The sequence below is a fragment of the Excalfactoria chinensis genome, chromosome 11 (genome assembly GCF_039878825.1).
Source record: "Excalfactoria chinensis isolate bCotChi1 chromosome 11, bCotChi1.hap2, whole genome shotgun sequence".
Taxonomy (NCBI): Eukaryota; Metazoa; Chordata; class Aves; order Galliformes; family Phasianidae; genus Excalfactoria; species Excalfactoria chinensis.
The window spans coordinates 985,262-1,006,010 of record NC_092835.1 but is presented as its reverse complement, the minus strand read 5'-3'; the positions used below and the strand labels follow the sequence as shown (position 1 = coordinate 1,006,010).

The 20,749-nt window shown below is 65.9% G+C and overlaps 5 protein-coding genes across 5 annotated transcripts; 4 read left to right on the top strand and 1 right to left on the bottom strand.

Moving 5' to 3' along the window:
- The first annotated feature begins 575 nt into the window (after positions 1 to 575).
- On the top strand, positions 576 to 5,984 carry HAS3 (hyaluronan synthase 3). Its single transcript, XM_072346410.1, has 4 exons — positions 576 to 726; positions 2,149 to 2,769; positions 3,174 to 3,275; positions 3,354 to 5,984. The coding sequence occupies exons 2-4, from the start codon at positions 2,149 to 2,151 to the stop codon at positions 4,275 to 4,277; spliced, it is 1,647 nt and encodes a 548-aa protein (XP_072202511.1). The 5' UTR covers positions 576 to 726; the 3' UTR covers positions 4,278 to 5,984.
- Positions 5,985 to 6,013: 29 nt separating this feature from the next.
- Positions 6,014 to 6,883, bottom strand: CHTF8 (chromosome transmission fidelity factor 8). Its single transcript, XM_072346409.1, has 3 exons — positions 6,556 to 6,883; positions 6,363 to 6,480; positions 6,014 to 6,294 (listed from the first exon to the last, which is right to left on the bottom strand). Exons 1-3 carry the CDS (start codon positions 6,576 to 6,578, stop codon positions 6,097 to 6,099), a joined length of 339 nt encoding a protein of 112 aa, XP_072202510.1. The 5' UTR covers positions 6,579 to 6,883; the 3' UTR covers positions 6,014 to 6,096.
- A 108-nt stretch (positions 6,884 to 6,991) lies between these two features.
- UTP4 (UTP4 small subunit processome component) lies at positions 6,992 to 11,676 on the top strand. Its single transcript, XM_072346441.1, has 16 exons — positions 6,992 to 7,220; positions 7,650 to 7,841; positions 7,938 to 8,022; positions 8,132 to 8,221; positions 8,461 to 8,672; positions 8,763 to 8,934; positions 9,015 to 9,106; positions 9,393 to 9,489; positions 9,841 to 9,905; positions 10,019 to 10,141; positions 10,263 to 10,422; positions 10,542 to 10,648; positions 10,764 to 10,859; positions 10,955 to 11,140; positions 11,286 to 11,396; positions 11,521 to 11,676. Exons 1-16 carry the CDS (start codon positions 7,062 to 7,064, stop codon positions 11,635 to 11,637), a joined length of 2,064 nt encoding a protein of 687 aa, XP_072202542.1. The 5' UTR covers positions 6,992 to 7,061; the 3' UTR covers positions 11,638 to 11,676.
- A 197-nt stretch (positions 11,677 to 11,873) lies between these two features.
- On the top strand, positions 11,874 to 16,927 carry SNTB2 (syntrophin beta 2). The gene is made up of 7 exons (XM_072346449.1): positions 11,874 to 12,347; positions 14,748 to 14,958; positions 15,091 to 15,292; positions 15,394 to 15,536; positions 15,613 to 15,809; positions 15,986 to 16,167; positions 16,251 to 16,927. Exons 1-7 carry the CDS (start codon positions 11,906 to 11,908, stop codon positions 16,341 to 16,343), a joined length of 1,470 nt encoding a protein of 489 aa, XP_072202550.1. The 5' UTR covers positions 11,874 to 11,905; the 3' UTR covers positions 16,344 to 16,927.
- A 487-nt stretch (positions 16,928 to 17,414) lies between these two features.
- VPS4A (vacuolar protein sorting 4 homolog A) lies at positions 17,415 to 20,651 on the top strand. Its single transcript, XM_072346366.1, has 11 exons — positions 17,415 to 17,532; positions 17,682 to 17,793; positions 17,863 to 18,010; positions 18,088 to 18,149; positions 18,318 to 18,437; positions 18,642 to 18,798; positions 19,034 to 19,182; positions 19,328 to 19,409; positions 19,550 to 19,769; positions 19,847 to 19,987; positions 20,270 to 20,651. The coding sequence occupies exons 1-11, from the start codon at positions 17,512 to 17,514 to the stop codon at positions 20,369 to 20,371; spliced, it is 1,314 nt and encodes a 437-aa protein (XP_072202467.1). The 5' UTR covers positions 17,415 to 17,511; the 3' UTR covers positions 20,372 to 20,651.
- Positions 20,652 to 20,749: the final 98 nt, after the last annotated feature.

Here is a 20,749-nt window from a genome sequence, read left to right as displayed (position 1 = left end):
CTGTATCCCACCAGCACTGGAGCCCTTCATCTGCCTATTTGATAGCGCTATGGACCTGCACTGGAGCTCCTCTGTGCTGAGGGGACTGCAGGGCCTTGCGGTGCACCGCTGTCTGGGGGCATCCCGGCACCGGGGTCACCCCTATTCCTCTGTCAGGGCAGCCCCCAGGGGTACCACAGTGAGGGGGACACCCCAAAGCTGCAGCATTACTGCACACCCTGGGCAGGGTGGGTGAACAGGGCAGGGGGCTGCAGGATCACAGGGTTGTACCCGAGGGTCCGGCACTCTGCAGCTGGGGGTGCGTGGTGCTGCTGTGCCTCAGCCCTGCGAGATTGGGGTACGGGGCTGCATCCCCACCCCCGGCAAAGCCACCAGCTCCGTGCTGTGCTGAGCTGCGCCGGGTGTGCGCGTGGCCGGGAGCGCATTGTCCTCGTTGGCGGTCGGGCGCTCCTCTGCGCTGTCAGCCGCCAGCCGGTGCCGGTGTTGGGCTGCGGGCGCACGCCGGGATGCTGCCGTACCGGCTGTGCTTTGCCAGGGCCTGGAGCAGACGGCCAGAGGAAGGGTTTGAATGAGAAGTCTGTATTAATGCGGCTCCCTGGGCGTCTGGCTGCAATTCTGCCGCTGCAAACAAGGAGATTTCTGTGCCGGAGGAGGAGGAAATTTTATTTATACCTTGGGAAGCACTTGTGCGAGGAGAGCACCCGGGAGCTGCGATCACACTGAAAGGTAACGGGGCCGCAGCGTAACCCCAGCGCTGGGCACCTGCAGCGGGGTGGGGTGTGCAGCCTCCTGTCCCCGTCCCTTCCCTGCCACCTGCGGTGCCGGGACACCCCGCGCCCCGCGTCCCAGCAGCAGGGACGTAGATGTGACCGCTTGGTGCCACGTGGGAACCCGAAGCGGTGCGGGGGTCTCAGCTCATCCCTGCCCCACCGTGCGCGTGGGACCCCCGGGGTCTGCCCAGGGAGCGTCCCCCTGGAGGGCGGCGCCGAGCCCTGCACCCAGCCTGGGAGGAACCCAAAAGTACGGGATCTGAGCCCAAGGAGGGAAGGCTGCGGCTCGGCGGGGTCCGTGTCGGGGCTGGCAGTGCCCTGCCGTCAGCCTGGCGCGGGGACATCGCTTGTGATGGACGCAGGGCTCCTGTTCCTGGGGGGGCACAGGGACAGAATGACAGCACGAGGTGTCCCCGTGTGTCTCCGGGAGGGGGTGGCTGATGGCTACGGGGGGCGTGGGGAGGTGGGGAGGGTCCTGGAGGGTGGCACGAGGCTGACAGCGCTGTGTCCCCGGGTTTCCCAGCGCTGTCCCCGGCTGACGGATGGGGACGGATCCGGCGCCCGGTGCATCCCGCAGTGCGGGGCTGGGGCCGGTGCCGGGCGGGTCTCGGGGGCTGCGGGCGTGGCCGGGGGTGGTGCCGGGGGTGCTGGTGCCGGGGGTGCCGGTCCCGGTGCCGGGCGGAGACCCCGCGGGCTGCGGGCGGTGCCGGCTCCGCCGCGGTATAAAGCGGCCGCGCGGGCCGGGGCCGGGCTCACAGCGGCGGCGGCGGCGGCGGCCGGGGCGAGCGGCACCACCGGCACCGGTATCCGCACCGGTAGCATCACGGTGAGTCCCGGAACGGTCCCTCCCCTCCTCCTTCCTTCCTTCCTTCCCTCCCCCCAGCCCCGCCGGTGCCGGCCCGGGGCTCCTCCGCCCCCGCGGCTCCACGGGACCGCCCGCAGCCCCCCCACAGCGCGGAGCGGCACCGGGGGCTGCGGGGCGGGGGAGGACCGGGAGCGGCGGGGCACTGCGGAGCACCCGGGAAGCGCTGCCCGCCTCCGCCCCCTCCCTCAGCACGGGGCTCCCCCGGCCCCGCGGCGCAGTCCCGGCCCCGCAGTCGGGGTGGGGGATCCAGGAGAGGCCGAGCCGGGTCCCGCTGTACGAGGACCGGGGGTCCCGGGGCTGTGCCTCCCCCCTGGGGTCAGCTTGCTGCCCGTTGTCCCCGTGCCCTTCCCTGTCCTCCAGCCCAGCCCTGCAGGGCTGCGGGTGGGGAAATCCCAAAAGCGAGGTCTGCATGGGGATGAGGTTCAAGTGGGCTGGGAGACCAGCTGGTCCCTGTGCCCGCCTCGCGCTGTCCCCTGGGTGGTGGCCGTGCCCTGACTGTCCCATTCCACCCAGATGCCAGTGAGCCTCTCCACGGCGCTGCGTGTCGTCGGGACCAGCCTCTTCGCGCTGGCAGTGCTGGGGGGCATCCTGGCCGCCTATGTCACCGGGTACCAGTTCATCCACACGGAGAAGCACTACCTCTCCTTCGGGCTCTACGGGGCCATCCTGGGGCTGCACCTCTTCATCCAGAGCCTCTTTGCTTTCCTGGAGCACCGACGCATGAGGGCCGAGGGACAGCCGGTGCGGCTGGGCCGCTCAGTGGCGCTCTGCATCGCCGCCTACCAGGAGGATCCCGATTACCTGAAGAAGTGCCTGCACTCCGTCAAGCGCATCGCCTTCCCTGACCTCAAAGTGGTGATGGTGGTGGACGGCAACGGCCCCGACGACACCTACATGCTGGACATCTTCCACGACGTGATGGGCTCTGAGCGCGCCGGCAGCTACGTGTGGAGGAGTAACTTCCACGCACGGGGCGAGGGCGAGACGGAGGCTGGGCTGCAGGAAGGGCTGGCCCGTGTGCAGGCTCTGGTGCGCGGCACCACCTACTCCTGCATCCTGCAGAAGTGGGGCGGGAAGCGAGAGGTGATGTACACGGCCTTCCGGGCGCTCGGAGACTCCGTGGACTACATCCAGGTGGATGTGGGGTCCGGGCGGGCGGGGGGGACGTGAGGGACGATCTGGGGACTCATGGGGTGCAGCTCTGCATGGGAGGGCTCTGCATCACCTCCTTGGTGCATCCCTTGCTGCATGCAGGTATCACCTGGGGGACACCGTGCAGCACCGCATGGGGCCCAGACCTCCCGTGCCTGTGTTGGGGTCAGCTGGGGTATCCCACCATGATGCCATTGACCAGAACTGGGTGTCCTGGGGCAGCGTTGTCCGGCACTGCGGAGCGCTCCGCTCCCCTCACCGCCCGCTGCTCTGCAGGCCTTGCCTCGTCTCGCCGGCCGTGGCTCAGGCTTGCCCGGCTGGGGCTGGGCCGTCTGCCGGGCGCGCGTGGGTGGCGGAGCGGGGCTCGACGTTGCCTCTGCCCCCAGGTGTGTGACTCAGACACGGTGCTGGACCCCGCCTGCACTGCCGAGATGCTCCGCATCCTGGAGGCCGACCCCCGCGTCGGCGGTGTCGGTGGTGATGTCCAGGTATGGTGGAGGGTCGGGGGGGAGCGCCTGGGGGGCACCACGCTTGCATTAGTGGCACTGACCCCATCTCCTCCATAGATCCTGAACAAGTACGACTCGTGGATCTCCTTCCTGAGCAGCGTGCGGTACTGGATGGCCTTCAATGTGGAGCGTGCCTGCCAGTCCTACTTTGGCTGCGTGCAGTGCATCAGCGGCCCGCTGGGCATGTACCGCAACGCGCTGCTGCAGCAGTTCCTGGAGGACTGGTACCACCAGACCTTCCTGGGCACCAAGTGCAGCTTCGGGGACGACCGGCACCTCACCAACCGCGTGCTCAGCCTGGGCTACCAGACCAAGTACACGGCACGCTCCCGCTGCCTGACGGAGACGCCGACGCGGTACCTGCGCTGGCTCAACCAACAGACCCGCTGGAGCAAGTCCTACTTCCGCGAGTGGCTCTACAACGCGCTGTGGTTCCACAAGCACCACCTCTGGATGACCTACGAGTCAGTGGTGACCGGCTTCTTCCCCTTCTTCCTCATCGCCACCGTCATCCAGCTCTTCTACCGCGGGCGCATCTGGAACATCCTCCTCTTCCTGCTGACGGTGCAGCTGGTGGGCATCATCAAGGCCACCTACGCCTGCTTCCTGCGTGGCAGCGCCGAGATGATCTTTGTCTCCCTCTACTCCCTGCTCTACATGTCCAGCCTGCTGCCCGCCAAGATGTTTGCCATCGCCACCATCAACAAGTCGGGCTGGGGCACGTCGGGCCGCCGCACCATCGTGGTCAACTTTGTGGGGCTGCTGCCAGTGTCGGTGTGGGCGGCCGTGCTGCTGGGCGGCCTGGCCTACACAGCCTACAGCCAGGACCTGCTCAGTGACACCGAGGTGGCCTTCCTCATCTCGGGCGCCGTCCTCTACGCCTGCTATTGGGTGGCCTTGCTGACGCTCTACTTGGCCATAGTGGCCCGGCGCTGCGGGAAGCGGCAGGAGCAGTGCGGGTTGGTCTTCGCCGAGGTGTGAGGATGGCGCGGGTCCCCTTGCAGCCGGCGCTGACCCAACGGTGGCCCATCTGGCTGCTGCTCCCTGCATCCGGCAGCGCTGAGCGCACCCCGAGGTCAGCGTTTGTGATCAAGTCTTGCTTTTTTTTTATTGCGGTTTTCTTTTTTTCCTTTTTAATTAGTTTTAATTTTTTTTTTTTTTGCTGTTTTCTGTAGAACTCAGCCCCGTGGGTGCTAGCGGCCACACACCGGGGCTGTCTGGAGCTGTGCTTGGCACAGCCTTGGTGCTGCAGGGTCTCTCCTTGTGCCACGCTGAGCATTTTGCTGCTTTGGTGCGAGGGTGCGGCAGGAGCTCCACTGGTTGGGCTCCCCCACCTCACTGGGCCCCATCCTTTGGTGCTTTCCTGGGACCCCTGATGTCCCCCTATGGTACTGTGGAGGAGGGACCCCACGTGTCCAGCTAGGTGCTGAGCTGTGATACTCAATGCTGCTGGGGTTGCTGCTCCCCAGGATTTTTTCCCCACCATCCCTGTGCAGCCCCTGCACGGGCAGGAGCAGGCTGCAGGCTCAGCCCCCTCCCTGCCATGATTTAGGGGCAGAAATCGGATTTCATCCCAACCTTGGCACCACACTCTTCAGATGCTGTGCCAATGCCAGGCACCGCTGGCTGGTGCTGCCAGCTGGGCCCACGCACAGGGGCTCAGCATCCCCTGCTCTGTCCCCATGGAGCTCTGAATGTCCCCAAAGCCATCACCCCCATCCCCATGGCTGTGTATGTGCGGGCATGTACCCACAGCTCCCTCCGACTCCATTCTGGGGATCTGGCTGCCCCAGGAGGGCAACTCCTCTGTTGTGCTTTGCCAAAGAGCATGTTTGGGGGGGGGGGACTGGCACCCCATTTTTGTGCTCACAGCCTGGGCAGAAGCAGGAGAACCCAGGCTGTGGGTCAGCTGGAGCGTGGGTTGGTGGTGGCAGCCCACTGACCCACAAAGCCAACTGCGTCCCATGGGCTCCATGCCAGCTGCCTTCTCCACCGCCCCTCCTCTGCCCCCTAGCTCTGGAAGCGAGGAGGGAACCTGGCATCCGTCTAGACAGCGGGGAGGCGCTGGGTTTTGGGCCCGGACATGCAGAGGAGGGCAGGGAGAGCCAGTTCCCAGCCTTTCCCTGCCCACTGGTTCCCCTTGGGTATTTACCCATGGCCATCTCCCCCGGGCCCTCTTTTCAGGGCTAGAACCTTTCTACGAGTCAGGCTTTTTATTTAAGATGGGATTTTTTAGGAGACTTTTGTAGCTCTTTTCGTATTTACACTTTATTGCTGGTTGTTTGTAAATCTATTTATTTTTTAACTCATATTTTTTTCATATTTTGAGAAGTCTGTTTTTTATATCCTGGTGGATTTGACACAATAAAGACTTGCACAGAGGAAAGATGGCGTGTCATCCCTGCTCCCCCTCCACAACTCCACGTGGGCTCCCAGGTTTGAGGAGACTTGAGGGGGGAAGGTGCTACGACAAGTGGTAGACGCTGTCTGCAGCTCTGCTGTCTGGAGGGGCGACTTTAGAAGGGAATATGAGGAGGCAGCCAGCTCGAGAGTGAGCCCGAGCCATCCTGGCATGGGCAGGAGGACGGGCAGAGCTGGCAGCACCATGTGCAAGGCTGCAGAGCTGAGTTCTGGTGCTTGAGGCAGTGCTGGTGGCAGTCATGTGCAGCCCCCAGTGGGGGCATGGCCTGGCCCTGCAGGAGGCACCATGCCTAAGGTAGGTGATGAGTTCATGCCTGCTGTCCTCGGCAGTGTCACGGCACAGGAACAGCATTGCTCCCGTGGCAGCAGGTCCGTGTCCTCAAACCTTCTTGGGCACGTTGGTGATGATGGGCTTGGGCCGCGTTTTGAAGAGCAGCTTGGTCTTGATGAGGGCAATAACGGTGTAGCGCGTCCCCGCAGGGTCGGCTGCCTGCTTCATCAGGACAGCAAAGGGTTTCTCCAGCTGCACCACCTTCCCGTAGAGGATGTGGTGGCCCACGATGAGCACGGGGATGCCCTGCGTGGGAGGAGCGGGGTCAGGGCAGCCCTGTGGGCACCGCAGCCCGGGCTCAGAGAGCGGCTCACCTCCCTCGTGTAGTGCAGGTCTCCCAGCAGGCTGCCAGGCAGCGCACCGCCACCGCGCGGCTCCAGCTCTCCCTGCAGCTCCAGCAGCACCCAGCGCTCCGGGCCGCCCGCACCAGCACTGCCGGGGGAGGAGCGGCCTGTCACGCACTGAGCGCGGGGCGGCCGAGCGGGGCAGGTCCGGGCTCTCACTCACCTGGAGACGATGAGCTGCACCATCGCGTGCGCTCCGCGGAGCTGCCGCCACTGCAACGGGACGGGATGAGAAGCGCCCTCGGGCTGCCGCGTGGCGCCGGGACCCCCCGCCTGCTCTGAGCCCGGCCCGCTCCGTCCCACCCCGGCTGTGTGTCCTGTCCCGGTTGTGTGTCCTGTCCCGATGCGGCCGCTCAGCCCAACGTTCCCATCCCCCGCTCCACGTTCTGCAGCCCCGCCGCGTTCAGCCGCACACCGCGCTGCGCTTCCCCGCCGTGCCCCGATTCCTCCCCACGCGCTGGGCGCCCCAGAACGTCCCAGCGGAGCCGCACAGCCCGTGCCCACCCCGCAGCTGACCGGGCTCCGCTCCCTCCCACCGCCCCACGCAACCGAACGTCCCGCCGATTCTACTCCGTACTTCCGCTTCCGGACACCGGGGGTCGGTTCCGCTTCCGGGAGCGCGGCGCTGCACGTGGGGCCCGGCGGGGCGGATCGGGGCCGGGAGCCGCGATGGGGGAGTTCGAGGTGCACCGCGTGCGCTTCTTCGGGTTGGTGCCCGCCGGCGTGCGCTGCATGGCTTACCGGAACAACGGCCGCCGCCTGGCGCTCGCCCGCACCGACGGCGCCGTCGAGGTGTACAACTTCGCCGCCAATTACTTCATGGAGAAGGTGGGCGGAGGCCGGGAACCGGGGGGACGGAGCGGGGAAAGCGGGGAGGATCGGGAGGATCGGGAGGATCGGGCCGGGTGGTGGCGGTGAGGGGGGGGGGGAAGGAGGGAGAGGGAAGCGGAGCTGCGAGATGGGGGGGGGGGAAGGACCGGGATGGGGGCTGCGAGGAAACAAAGGGAGAGTCGGGAGGGTGAGCGACGGGAAGTGGGGCTGAACGGAGGGGATGAACCGGGGGGATGGAGGGGGAACCCGGTCATATGACAGCGGGGAACCGGGGGTTACCGGGAAGAGCCAGCGCGGAGCGTTAATGGGAACTCGGGAGGAACCGGCGTGTTGGGAGACAGGGGAGAACCAGCGGAGAATCGGGATCACAGGTTGGGGGCAGTGGGGATGCAGGACGGGCCGTGGTGACGGGTCCTTCTCCCCCAGGCCATCCCCGGGCACCAGGCACGCTCGGTGGAAGCGCTGTGCTGGGCAGCGGGGGAGCGGCTCTTTGGGGCTGGCCTGAGCGGGGACATCACCGAGTACGACCTGGAGCGGCTGCGCCCGGCCCGCGCTGTGGATGGCTGCGGGGGACCCATCTGGAGCATGGCTGCCAATGGGGACGGCACACGGCTGGCGGTGAGCAGCGGGGATGAGGACGGCAGCAGCAATGGGGCCGGCGATGGCAGAGGAGCTGCCGCCCCCAGGAGCTGATCCTTATCCCCCCTTCCCCAGGTTGGCTGTGAGGATGGCTCCGTGAAGCTCTTCCAGGTGGTACCTGGCGGTGTTCAGTTTGAGAAGAACCTGGACCGACAGAAAGGTGAGCATGGGGGGCTTTGCGAGACCGTCCCCTTGTCTGCTCCTTGTGCCATCCTGGTCACCAAGAGGCTGCTGTGCCCGGCACACACCTGGGGCTTCCATCTCCACAGGGCGTGTGCTGTGCCTCTCCTGGCACCCCTCGGGGACCCACCTGGCAGCTGGTTCCATTGACTTCATCCGTGTACTTGATGTCCACTCAGGTAATGAACTGCCCCAGAAAGGGGCATCACTCCTTGGAGCAGCTCCCAGGGGGAGCCCGGGGTGTCCCCTGTGCCGGGGCACTGTCAGCAGCACCAGGTCTGTGCTTTGGGACGCCTGCTTAGCGCCGTCACAGCTCCCAGCCTGGGAGTTCTGCGGTGCACAGGACACAGGGAAGGGACGAAGTGAGGAGCCTGAGGTCATCCCGCTCCTCATCTTGAACAGCCCTTCCCTACCTCAGGCCGAACCGCCCAGAGGATCATGGTGAACCATCATGTGCCGAAGTCCAAGAAGCGCGAGTGCGTGGTGTGGAGCATCGCCTTCCTGGCCAGCGGCACCGTCGTCAGCTCGGACTCGTTTGGGAGAGTGCAGTTCTGGGACTGGGAGCGAGGGACGCTGCAGGACTCCCACACTGTCCACACCTCAGCTGCCCTCTCACTGGCTGTGTCGGAGGTGAGGTGACCCTGGGCCAGGATGGCAGTGCCAGCAGCCAGGTGGTATCCAGCGCTGTGCCCTGTTAGCCACAGCTCTCTCTTTCTCCAGAAAGAGGACAGCATCATGGTGGGCACCTCGGCGGGGTCCACCTACCAGCTCCAGCTGCTGCCAGTGAAGGCAGGCAGCCAGGAGAAGCGCTGGGTGAAGACGAAGCCGTTCCAACATCACACCCACGACGTGCGAGCTGTGGTGCACACCCCGACAGCTCTCATCTCTGGAGGTGCGGGCTGTGAGGGGGAGCTCAGTGGGTGGTGTCCCCCCCTCCAATAGCTGCTTGTCTGAGCTCTGCTTGGTTTCCAGGCCTGGACGCCCAGCTGGTGATCCGCCCGCTCATGGAGAAGGTGCAGAAGAAGAGCTATGATGCAGTGCTGCGGAAGTTCACCCTTCCCCACGTGAGTATGGCTCTAAGCAGGGTCCTGTGGTGGCTCCTGGAGGCACGAGGTGAGCTCTGAGGGAGCAGCCAGGCCCTGCCTGCCCCACTGGCCCTGGCATGCCTGCGGGTTCCTGTAATGCAGTGAAATGGAGAGTAGAATTGAGTTGATGAGCCTGTCCTGCTGGTCCTGCTGCGGCTCCCTCTCCTGGTTCTCATCCCACAGAACCTGAGCTGTTTCTCCCCGGCAGCCCGGGCTGTTTCTCCCAGGCTGTGGTCCATGACAACGTGCCCATTTCTGCCCACAGCGACGCCTCGTCTCCTGTGCCAGGAAAGCCCGGCTCCTCCTCTTCCAGTTCTCCCAGCACCTGGAGCTCTGGAGACTTGGCTCTACTAATAAAACCGGTACGTCTGCGGGTGGCTGTTGGGTACAGACCTCTGTATTTAACCCCAGGGCAGTGTCTGGAGGACTACGGGGTGCAGTCTGCCAGAGCAGCAGAGGAGTGGTGCAGCCCTACTCTGCTTATGGTTGTGTTACACAGTGCACAGTGGGTTATACAGTGCACAGCCATGGTGCTACTGGCAATGTACTCTTCCCGCTGAGCTGGATGGTGCCCTGGGGAGCTCAGCCTCCAGGTGGCTGGGGAAGGGTCTGGTTCCATCCTGGTGTCTGGCACCACTCCTCCTGGGTCCCCTGCCATTCTCATCGGGGTCTGTATGGTTTCTGTTGTTGCTGATGCTTAGTTGTCATCCCAGGAAAGGATGGAGAGGTCCTTCCCGTGAGCCGCATGCCGGAGCACCTCCTGCAGCTCAAGAGCAAGGTAAGGCTGAACTGGAGCTGGCACCTGTGCTTGGCAGCTCTGCTTCCTCTGATGGCCAAGCTGCAGGTGCCAGGATGTTCTGCAGACCCCATTCAGTGCCTCTACATCCCCAGGGTCCTGAGCACATCTACTGCAGCTGCGTCTCACCCTGCGGCAGCTGGATTGCCTACAGCACTGCCTCTCGCTTCCACCTCTACCACGTGCAGCATGAGGGCGACAACATCAGCGTCAAGAAGGTGGAGGCCGGGGGGGCTCACAGGGAGCTGGGGGGCTGTTGGTGGCACAGTGTGTGGGTCAGCAGTAGTGGGGCTGCTCAGCAGCAGCGTGACCAACGGCGTTGCCTTCTCCCACTGCAAGGTCCCCGGTGTGCCCAAGCTGCTGCTCCCAGCCTACCAGCTGCAGTGTGCTTCCGACTCAGGCAGGCTCTTCATCGCCTCCGACAGAGGCTCTGTCCATGTGGTGCAGCTGCTGGAACCGGGGGGCTGCAAACACCTGCACACGCTGCGCCCGCCTGCAGGTGGGGAGCAGGCCCTGGGGCCCTGTGGGCACATGGCTGAGGTTGTTCGGACTGGGACACTTTGGAGTGGTTTAAGGGTTTCTTGTGTCTGTGTAGCATTTGTGTGTGGTGTTGTTCAGGGACCCGGGAAGCCGTCTACCTGCTGGCGTCGAGCGCTGATGGGAACTGGCTGGCTGCGGTCAGCGGGGACTGGGAGGTGCACATCTACAACCTGAAACACTTCAAGGTACAGGCAGGGCTCTGTGTGGGTTCCCGTGTGGTGTCCCTGGAGCCGGGCACTGGGGGAGGACCTGGTGGGTGGCAGAGGGCATGTGGGGCAGCGTTGTCCTTCTGCCTTTCAGCACCACTGCACAGTGCCCACCTACAGCTGCGCAGTGACAGCCCTCGCCATCCACCCAACCACCAACAACCTTTTCATCTCCTACTCGGACCAGCAGGTGGGAGCTGTGCCCACAGCAGCCCCGTGCTGCTTTGGACCGGCTGTGTGCCGGCATTGGGCTGATGATGGGGACCCATCTTTTTCCCCCCGCAGCTATTTGAGTTCAGCATCCCCGAGAAGCAGTACACGGCCTGGAGCCGCGCGGTGCAGAACAGCGGGCTGCACAGGCTGTGGCTGGAGAGGGACTCCCCCATCATCCACATCGCCTTCAACCCCAAGAACGCCTCGCAGGTCCTGCTGCACGACGTCTACATGCTGTGTGTCCTCGACAAGTCCCTGGTGAGCTGAAAAGGGCCCCGCTGGAGCGTGCTCTGCAGGGGCTGCTCTGCTGGCACTAAGGGGAGGGCGGGGGGTGTGCAGCACTGCAGGGGGTGTGCAGGGCTTGGTGCCCGAGCTGCAGCACCAACACCAGCCGTGCCCACAGCCGCTGCCCGACAACAAAGCCATGCTGGTGAACCAGAACACCCTGAAGCAGCTCTCAGAGCCCGCCCGGCGCCGGCAGCTGCACGCCTTCAAGATCTGCAAGAAGTTCCAGGTGGGCGGTGGTGCTGCTGCGTGCATCTCATCCCGGGAGCGCCCTTAGCACCACCCGCGGGGCCGTGCGGGTTCCCGTGCTCCGTTGTGCTCACCGCGTTGTGCTCACCCCGTTGTTCCCGCAGCCGCTGCTGTTCGCGGACCTTCTGGACGGGCGCTGCCTGGTGACTGTGGAGCGGCCCGCCCTGGACATCGCGGCGCAGCTGCCTCCTCCCGTGCAGCAGCAGAAGTTCGGCACTTAGTCCCGGCCGTTGGCCTCAATAAACGCGCTGTTCTCTCGCCGCGGTCCCGCGCCTCGTCCTTTCCCGGAGCGCGGAGCCCCGCCTCCCCCGCCCGCGCCGCGTCGTCCCGCCGCCGCCTCCCCCTCCCTCCAATCGGAACGCGGGAAGCCGCCCCCGCCCCGCCCCTCGCGACGCGCGCAGCCAATGGGCTCCCGCCATGCGGGCGGGGGGCGCGCCCTCGCGACGGGGCCCGCTGCGGGGCGGGGCGGAGCGGCGCGGCGGCGGCGGCATGGCCGTGTGGACGCGCGCCTCCAAGGCGGGGCTGCTGGAGCTGCTGCTGCGGGAGCGCTGGGTGCGGGTGGCGGCCGAGCTGAGCGGGGAGGCGCTGAGCCTCACGGCCGAGCCCGCGGAACCGACCCCGGGGCTCAACGGCGTGGCCAACGGCGGCGGCGAGTGGGGCGGCGCGGAGGCGGCCGTGCCCGGCTGCGTGCGGAGGGTGCGGGTGGTGAAGGCGGAGGCGGGCGGGCTCGGCATCAGCATCAAGGGCGGCCGCGAGAACCGCATGCCCGTGCTCATCTCCCGCATCTTCCCGGGGCTGGCGGCGGAGCGGAGCGGCGCGTTGCGGCTGGGCGATGCCATCCTGGCGGTGAACGGCGTGGACCTTCGCGACGCCACCCACGACCAGGCCGTGCAGGCGCTGAAACGCGCCGGGAGGGAGGTGATCCTGGAAGGTACCGACCCCGCGCCCCCCCCGCCCCCCCTTCCCCGGCCCCGCTCCCCGCCCCGCGCTGCCCTCCTCCCGGCGGGGGACGGGGACGGCCGCGTCGCAGCCCGCTCCCTGCTGCCGTGCCCCTGGGGTTGGCAGCGGTGTCCCGGGACCGGCGGCGCTCCCCGCGGTGCCCGCCCTGATGCTCTGCACGGGGCTCGGTGCCCGCGGAGCGCCGGCTCCTGCCCGACCTGTTCCCGGCAAGTCGGGGCGGGACCTGCCGGTGCGGCGCTGCTGGTGCCACCGGTGTCAGCGCGGTGCCACCCCCGCGTCCCATCCTGATGGCCAGCGGGGCCGCGTGCCGGTGCGAGGGCGTGTGCGGATTTGTGTGGCTCAGCTGCCCCCGCTGGCTCCGGGGCACCGGGGGACGAGGAGGAGACGAACGTGTTTGGGGCTGGGAAGAGCACGAGAGGCAGCCGGCAGCGCCCCGCGGATGTGGGTTGGGTGCCCCAGCCGGCTGGGGGCCGCAGTGCCAGGAGCACTGACACCGAGCCCCGTGCCTGCTCCACAGCCCTGGGCTCCACTTGCAGGCAGTTGTGCTGGGCGCCATCACCACAGCGGAACAGACCCCTGCCCCGTCCTGGGTGGGAGCTGGGAGCTGAGCTCTGGGCCCGCAGGGACCTCTCTGCGCCGGGCAGGGAGTTGGGAAAGAGGAAGGAGGTCTGTGAGAGGAAATCCGCACGTAGGGGTGGGGAAAGCACTCCGGTGCTTTTGGGAGGGGGCTGGTAATGTTGGGCTGCGAATGGGGGTCTGGGCTGTGGTGAGAGCCCTGTGGGTGAGCCCAGGGTGCAGCAGCCTTCCTGCAGTGAGCTGTGAGGGTGCAGCAGTGCCGGGTTTCCTTTGTGGTGAGCGTGTAGGCGTGCTGTGCCGTGACAGCCGTGCTGGGACTGAGCTCAGCTGGTGAAGCTGCATGTGCCGCTGCCCCCTGTGCTGCACCACACTGCTACGGCAGCTCCATGCCTGCGCCCTGCCTGGAGCGCTGCCTCCAGCAGCATCTCCCAGCTGTGTTCTGGCTCTGCTGCTGCCTGTGGCCCGGTGCTGGGCTGTATTTCCTGCGGTGGCCACGGTTGTACAGCCCAGCAGTGTCTGCACCGCCTTGGCCACAGCAAGGGCAGGAAAATCACCAGGTTGACTGCACCAACACCACCCACCCAAGCATTTGGAACACTGTGGTTGCACATCTGGTGCTGCACGGGTTCCCCAAGGACTGCGGGGTGCCTTGTGCAAAACATGGGAGGGGGGCATGAAGCGTGTGTCCAGCAGCTCCCGCTTTGGGCTCAGAAGCCTGCCCTGGGGGTTTCAGGGATGTGGTTGTCTCTGCTGCTCGTTGCCAGCAGCCCGGCTCAGAGCACAGAGGGCTCACTGACTCACTCCTGGGCAGGGAGCAGCAGCCCCAGCGCTCTGCTCTCCATCCCCAGCCTCAGCTGCAGGCTGCCAACATCTGGCTGCCAGCTGTGAGCCGCCTCAGGGGCTGCCGCCGGCGGAGTCCCTGTCCACAGCCATCCACCCCAGGCGCTGCCCTGCCCGTGGGGATTAGAGGTGCGTGGGGAAGGAGTAATCCGGGGATAAGCGCGGCGGGAGCTAATATTATCTCCTGGTGCCCGCAGCAAGGGCAGCGCATCCCCTCCAGCTGCGTGTCGGCTCAGCAGCACCGCCGGGCGCCCCGCGGAGCTCCCTCCGCTGCCTCTGGCCGTCTCCCCGCCTGCGGGGAGCTGCGCTTCACAGCTGGTTCACAGCAGATTACCGCTTACTTGCTGCTTTTTTTCACTCTAATTCCCTGCTGCCCTGCGGCTGTTCCCTCCCTGCTGAGGGGCTCCGCTCTCTGGCTGGGCCGCCCGCCCGCTGCTCGGCGTCACCCCCTGCTCTGTGCTCTGGCACGCAGCGCTCCCAGCATCTGGAACGCATTGTGTTGGCTGTCCCTGAACGTGACAGCGGGGAGCGGCGTGGTGACGGGACGGCACTCAGCGAGCGAAGGATTTTGGCTTCCTGGCGCCTACCATGTGTTTGGGGAGGGATGGTCCGCGGGGACCCGGAGTGATGCGTCCTTCCTTCCTCCCAGCCTGGAGAGGAGCGCGGGGCCGGGACGTCCTGGCTGCAGGCACCATCCTGGGGCTGTGATCGCCTGCGGCACTGGAAACTTGGCCGCAGCGTGCGGCAGGGTGGGCAGGATGGGCTGCAGGATGGGCTGCAGGCTGACCTCCCGCCCGCACCATTGTGCCGCACCGCCGAGCCCTTCCGATCCCCACATCCCGATGGTAGCGGGGTGGGCCCCGTGAGCCTTTGGCTCCCGGCAGGGGTCAGCGCTGGTGCGGCCCTGCGTGGCCCCTCTTCCCCCATCCCTAACGGCAACCCCCCGTGTCCGCAGTGAAGTTCATGCGGGAGGTAACGCCCTACATGAAGAAGCCGTCGCTGGTGTCAGACCTGCCCTGGGAAGGGGCTGCCCCGCAGTCACCCAGCCTGAGCGGCAGCGAGGACTCGGGCTCACCGCAGCACCACGGCGCCCGTGACCGCAAGGTCATCCCGCTGAAGATGTGCTTTGCTGCGAGGAACCTCAGCATGCCCGACCTGGAGAACCGGTGAGCAGGCGGCGGCGTTCGGGAAGCGCTTGGCACGTGGCCCGGGCTGCACTGTGCCCCCATCCCGGCCCCACTGCTGGCAGCACGCCTGCAGCCGGGCTGGCCCCGTCCCAGCGCCCCGTATCCCCACAGGCTGATCGAGCTCCACTCGCCGGACAGCAGGAACACGCTGATCCTGCGCTGCAAGGACACGGCCACCGCACACTCGTGGTTCACAGCACTGCATGCCAACATCACGGCGCTGCTGCCGCAGGTGCTGGCGGAGCTCAACGCCGCGCTGGGTGGCACTGCTGGGGGCCGGGAGGTGAAGCATGTCGCGTGGCTGGCAGAGCAGGTACGGGTCTGTGTACCGGGGGATGCCATCCCTGGGTGGCACCGTGATGCTGGGGAGGTGGTGGCTGGAGCTGCCCTGTCACCGTGCTCCTTATCTGCCAGGCACGGCTGGATGGTGGGCGGCAGCAGTGGCGGCCGGTGCTGATGGCGGTGACGGAGAAAGATCTGCTGCTGTACGATGCCATGCCCTGGACGCGCGATGCGTGGGCCTCGCCGTGCCACAGCTACCCGCTGGTGGCCACCAGGTACCGGGATGGGGACTCCCGCAGGAGCCGTCCCCACACATGGGATGCAGCACCGACATCCCCCTCCCGTCCCCAGGTTGGTGCATTCAGGCTCAGGCCGCCGCTCGCCCTCGCTGGGCTCGGAGCTGACCTTCGCCACGCGGACGGGCTCACGGCAGGGCATTGAGATGCACGTCTTCCGCGTGGAGACGCACCGTGACCTGTCCTGCTGGACGCGGGTGCTGGTGCAGGGCTGCCACGCTGCTGCTGAGCTCATCAAGGAGGTGTCCGTGGGTGAGTGCGCAGCAGCACCGGGGCTCTGCCCGTGGGACAGGGAGTCCCCGGGGTGATGGTGGTGTGCTGCATGATGGCATCTCTGCCTCCTCCACTGCTTGGGGGAGTTTTGGGGTGTCTGGGGTGACTGCAGCCAGGTACTGGGGGCAGAACCAAAGCCGTGCCTGTTCCTGCAGGCTGCACGCTGGGCGGCCAGGAGGTGAAGCTCTGCATTCACTACGAGGGCGGCTTCACCATCTGCCGCGATGAGGCGGGCGGCAGCGTCCTGTACCGCTACCCCTACGAAAAGCTGAAGCTGTCAGCAGACGATGGCATCAGGACCCTCTATCTGGACTTTGGAGGCCCAGAGGGGGAACTGGTGAGGAGGGACCCCTATCCCGATGTGCCCTAGGACTTGGGCTGCCCCCACGCTGTGACAGCGTTCTCCCTTTCCCTCCACAGGCGCTGGACCTGCACTCCTGCCCCAAGCCCATCGTCTTCGTGCTGCACACCTTCCTCTCGGCCAAAGTCACCCGCATGGGGCTGCTGGTGTAGGTGACGGCCCTGCCCCCCCCGGCTGCCTCCACAACGCAAAGCAGCCGGGGAAACATGGAGCCCCCTCCGCTGCCTGCCTCTTCGGTGCCTTGGGGTGGGGGCTCCTCTTCTGTGTCTCAGGGGGAGCTCAGCGTTATCCCCCGTCCCCAGAAGCCATCTCTGATCTCACCACCTGTGCCTTGTGGCGGGGCCGCTGCTCCCCCCGGGGGCTTCACCGCGTGTTCCTCCCCCAGGTGGGACCGTGTTGGGCATCGTTTGTCCCCCCTGGGGGCCTCGTCTTAAAAATGTGGGCACTCGGGGGGACTGTGGGGCCTGGCGCTGTGATGCCGGTATGGGCAGGGGGCTCAGTCCCTGCCGTGCCTCAATCACAGGGCGGGTGCCCCCCAAGCTCTCAGAGTCTGCAAACAAGCGCAGTTCCTGCCTGGGCTGGGGGCACGGCGGGACCCCCGAGGGCCTCGTGGTTTCGGGGAGGGCCGCGTAGATCAATGCACTTTTGCTTTTTGTACTTTACCTCCTTATCCCCCGGCACGGGGATGGTGCTGCTGGGGGTCCCGCTGCGCCCCGGCCCAACTCTTCTGCAAACGTTTCTGCTTCCCACGGGCTGGGACGGGGGGTGCAAAGTCCCCACCCAGCACAGCCCTTCTATTTTTGTACTCTTTGTAAATCGCTATTTATACACACTGGCCTCGTGGGGTTTGTGATCGGCACCGTGCGGGGGGCTGCACGGCCATGGGCTGTGTGCTGTGAGGGTGGGCTGTGCGGTCTGCATGTGGGTGCTGCACACACACACACACACACATACACACACACACATACACACACACACACACACACATGCTGCACACACGCCATCTGTTTGTGCTGCCTTTGCATAGGTGCGTGCAGCAATACACACGTGCGCTGTGTATGCGCTGTTTTGTTGGGGCACCATGTATGTAATGTATTGTGCATACAGGGACACCGCTGTGTACTTGTCCATGTGCGCACACCTTGCACACGCAGCACAGGCGCGTCCAACGGAAGCCCCGCCCATTTCCTGCCGTCCCGGCGGCCACCGCCAGGGGGCGCCGTATCCGCCGCGCGCAGCCGCAGTCGGGGCGGTCCCGCGGGCCCCCGCCGCCGCCGCCGGGCCGGGTCGCGCGAGCCGCGGCCGCTACCGGGCGATGAGATGACAACGACCACCCTGCAGGTACCGCGACCGCTCCGCCCGGCAACGGCCTCCGACCGCCCCGCGCCGGGAGGGCCCGTCCCGTCCGGCTGAGCGGACACGGCCGCGGGGCGGGGCGGGCCGCGCTCGGTGTGGCCGGGCCGGGCTCAGGGCGCCGCGTCCCCCCGCAGAAAGCCATCGACCTGGTGACCAAAGCCACCGAGGAGGACAAGGCCAAGAACTACGAGGAGGCGCTGCGGCTGTACCAGCACGCCGTGGAGTACTTCCTGCACGCCATCAAATGTGAGCGGGGGGGGCGCGGGGGGCGCGGGGCTGCGGGGCAAACGGTGACGGGCGGGGCTGTCCGAGCAGATGAGGCGCACAGCGACAAGGCCAAGGAGAGCATCCGCGGCAAGTGCAAGCAGTACCTGGACCGGGCCGAGAAGCTGAAGGAGTATCTGCGCGGCAGGGAGAAGCAGGGCAAGAGGCCGGTCAAGGAGGCGCAGAATGACACCAAGGGGTGCGTGCGGGATGCCCCCCTCCCGGCAGGGCCTGTCCTACGGCCGCTGCGATCGCATCCCCGCCTTCTCTCTCCAGGAGCGACAGCGACAGCGAGGGAGAGAACCCGGAGAAGAAGAAGCTGCAGGAGCAGCTGATGGGTGAGCGGTGGCGCAGCGCTGTGCTCGGCTGCAGGGCAGAGAATGGTGCCGAGGGGGCACTGCTGGGATTCGTGGCCGGGGTTGTGCTGTGTGTCGTGGGGTCAGCACGGCTGGGGGGGGGGTTTGGGGGCAGAGCTGTGGGCTCCAGCTCTCATCTCTGCCCCGCAGGTGCCATCATGATGGAGAAGCCCAACGTGCGGTGGAGCGATGTGGCTGGCCTGGAGGGAGCCAAGGAGGCCCTGAAGGAAGCCGTGATCCTGCCCATCAAGTTCCCACACTTGTTTACTGGTGAGGGTCGTGGCAGCTCCAAGACTGCCGCTTGGCCGTGGAGAGGGGCCTCATGTCCCACCAGGGGTGGCAGCTGTGGTGGAGGTGTGCGTGCAGGGAGGTGACCCAGAGCAGAAGGGATGTGCGTCCCTTCTGGCCCGAGGTCCCTGTGCAGATCCAGTTTGTGCAGTGCAGGACAAGCTTTGACACTGGGCTCTGTCGCAGGGAAGCGCACGCCCTGGCGAGGGATCCTGCTCTTCGGGCCTCCTGGCACTGGGAAGTCCTACTTGGCCAAGGCTGTGGCCACCGAGGCCAACAACTCCACTTTTTTCTCCGTGTCATCCTCGGACCTGCTGTCAAAGTGGCTGGGAGAGAGCGAGAAGTAAGGTGTCACCAGGGCTGTGGGCTGGCCCAGGGATGGCTGCCCAGGGGGTGGCTGCTCTCCGCACACCGCATTCCCTTCCTTGGTGCCAGCACAGGGCTCCAGGGTAGGCAGGGGCGGGAGGAAGCGGTGGTGTGTAGGGCTCGTGCCCTTCTGCAGTGGGTGGCAGAGTGGAGCTGTGGGTCCTTGCCTGGGGCCCTGGGTGGGAGCACCCACCCCTTGCCTTTGTGCCCAGGCTGGTGAAGAACCTCTTTGAGCTGGCGAGGCAGCACAAACCTTCCATCATCTTCATCGATGAGGTGGACTCACTGTGCGGCTCCCGCAATGAGAATGAGAGCGAGGGGGCCCGGCGCATCAAGACCGAGTTCCTGGTGCAGATGCAGGGTGAGTGGGGCTTCCCCTGGCCGGATGAGCTGCCCAAGGCGTGCAAAACCTTTGGGTAGGGAACACGGGGTGATGGGGTGGGTATGGGTGAAGCAGCGATCCCCTTTGGGGATGGCTCTCAAGTCCCTGCTGTTTCTCTGCACAGGTGTGGGCAACAGCAGTGACGGGATCCTGGTGCTCGGTGCCACCAACATCCCCTGGGTGCTGGACTCGGCCATCAGGAGGAGGTAAGCAGGACACGATCCCTCTGCAGTGCCCCAAAGCACAGCCCTGCACTGCACTGAATATGGCTGTGAGACCTGGCAGCGCGGGGTCAGCCTGCTGTTGAACACAGCCGCTCACCCATGGCCACCTGTGCCACACTCAGGTTTGAGAAGCGTATTTACATCCCACTACCTGAGGAGGCAGCCCGGGCCCAGATGTTCAAACTGCACCTGGGCAACACCCCACACTCTCTGACAGAGGCTGACATCCACGAGCTGGCACGGAAGACAGACGGCTACTCCGGGGCTGACATCAGCATCATTGTGCGGGATGCCCTGATGCAGCCTGTCCGCAAGGTGCAGTCAGCTACGCACTTCAAGAAGGTGAGTTGGGTGCCAGGAGCTGTGCTGCTGGAGGGGGGCACTGAGGCCGTGTTGCAGCACTGCCTGCCTCACGCCAGGTCCGCGGCCCCTCCCGCACCAACCCCAACCTTCTGGTGGATGACCTCCTGACGCCGTGCTCGCCTGGGGACGTGGGTGCCACCGAGATGAGCTGGATGGAGGTGCCCAGTGACAAGCTGATGGAGCCCATCGTCTGCATGGTGAGTGGGGCTGCCAACAGTAGGCAGATCCTGCTGCGTTTGGGCCCATCCCCAGCACAGCAATGCTGCCACCCCAGCCCAACTGGTTCCCCTGCCTCATCCAGAGCTACCACCTGCCTCAGGGCCTGGTGCAGGCACATGGCAGCTGGGTGCCGGAGTCCTCCCAAGCCCCCCTGGGGGAAGCTGCTGCCCAGTGGTATCACCGTAGGGATGAGCATGTCCCCTTCATGCTGCCATCCCCCCAGTCTCCACATCTGAGCTGCCACCTGCTCTGTATTGCAGTCGGACATGCTGTGCTCCCTGGCCACCACCCGCCCCACCGTGAACACTGAGGACCTCCTGAAGGTGAAGAAGTTCACAGAGGACTTTGGGCAGGAAGGTTAAGGGCCGCGGTGGATGGTGGGGCCCCGCTGCTCCCAGGAAGGCGGCCGTGCCAAACAGGTTCATCTGCAGCTCACAACCCAACCCATCACACGTCAGCACCAGGCAGGGACGGGGGCATGCTGCCCTGGCAGGGCCGACATTAACGGAGGTGCCCCGGTGCTCCTCTGCTCCACACTCTTCTTCCTGCTCTTTTCTTTTTTTTATTTTTTAAATTAATGCTGCTTTGGGTTCTGTCTTGTTTATATGAAAATAAAAACAATCTGAAAGCTTCACCCATTGCCCAGCCACTCCACGGCACTGCTGCTCCACAGCAAGGCTTTGGGACTGTGCAGGGGCACAGCGTTAGGGATACCCCCTGCCCCCCCTCCGCAGCCCTTT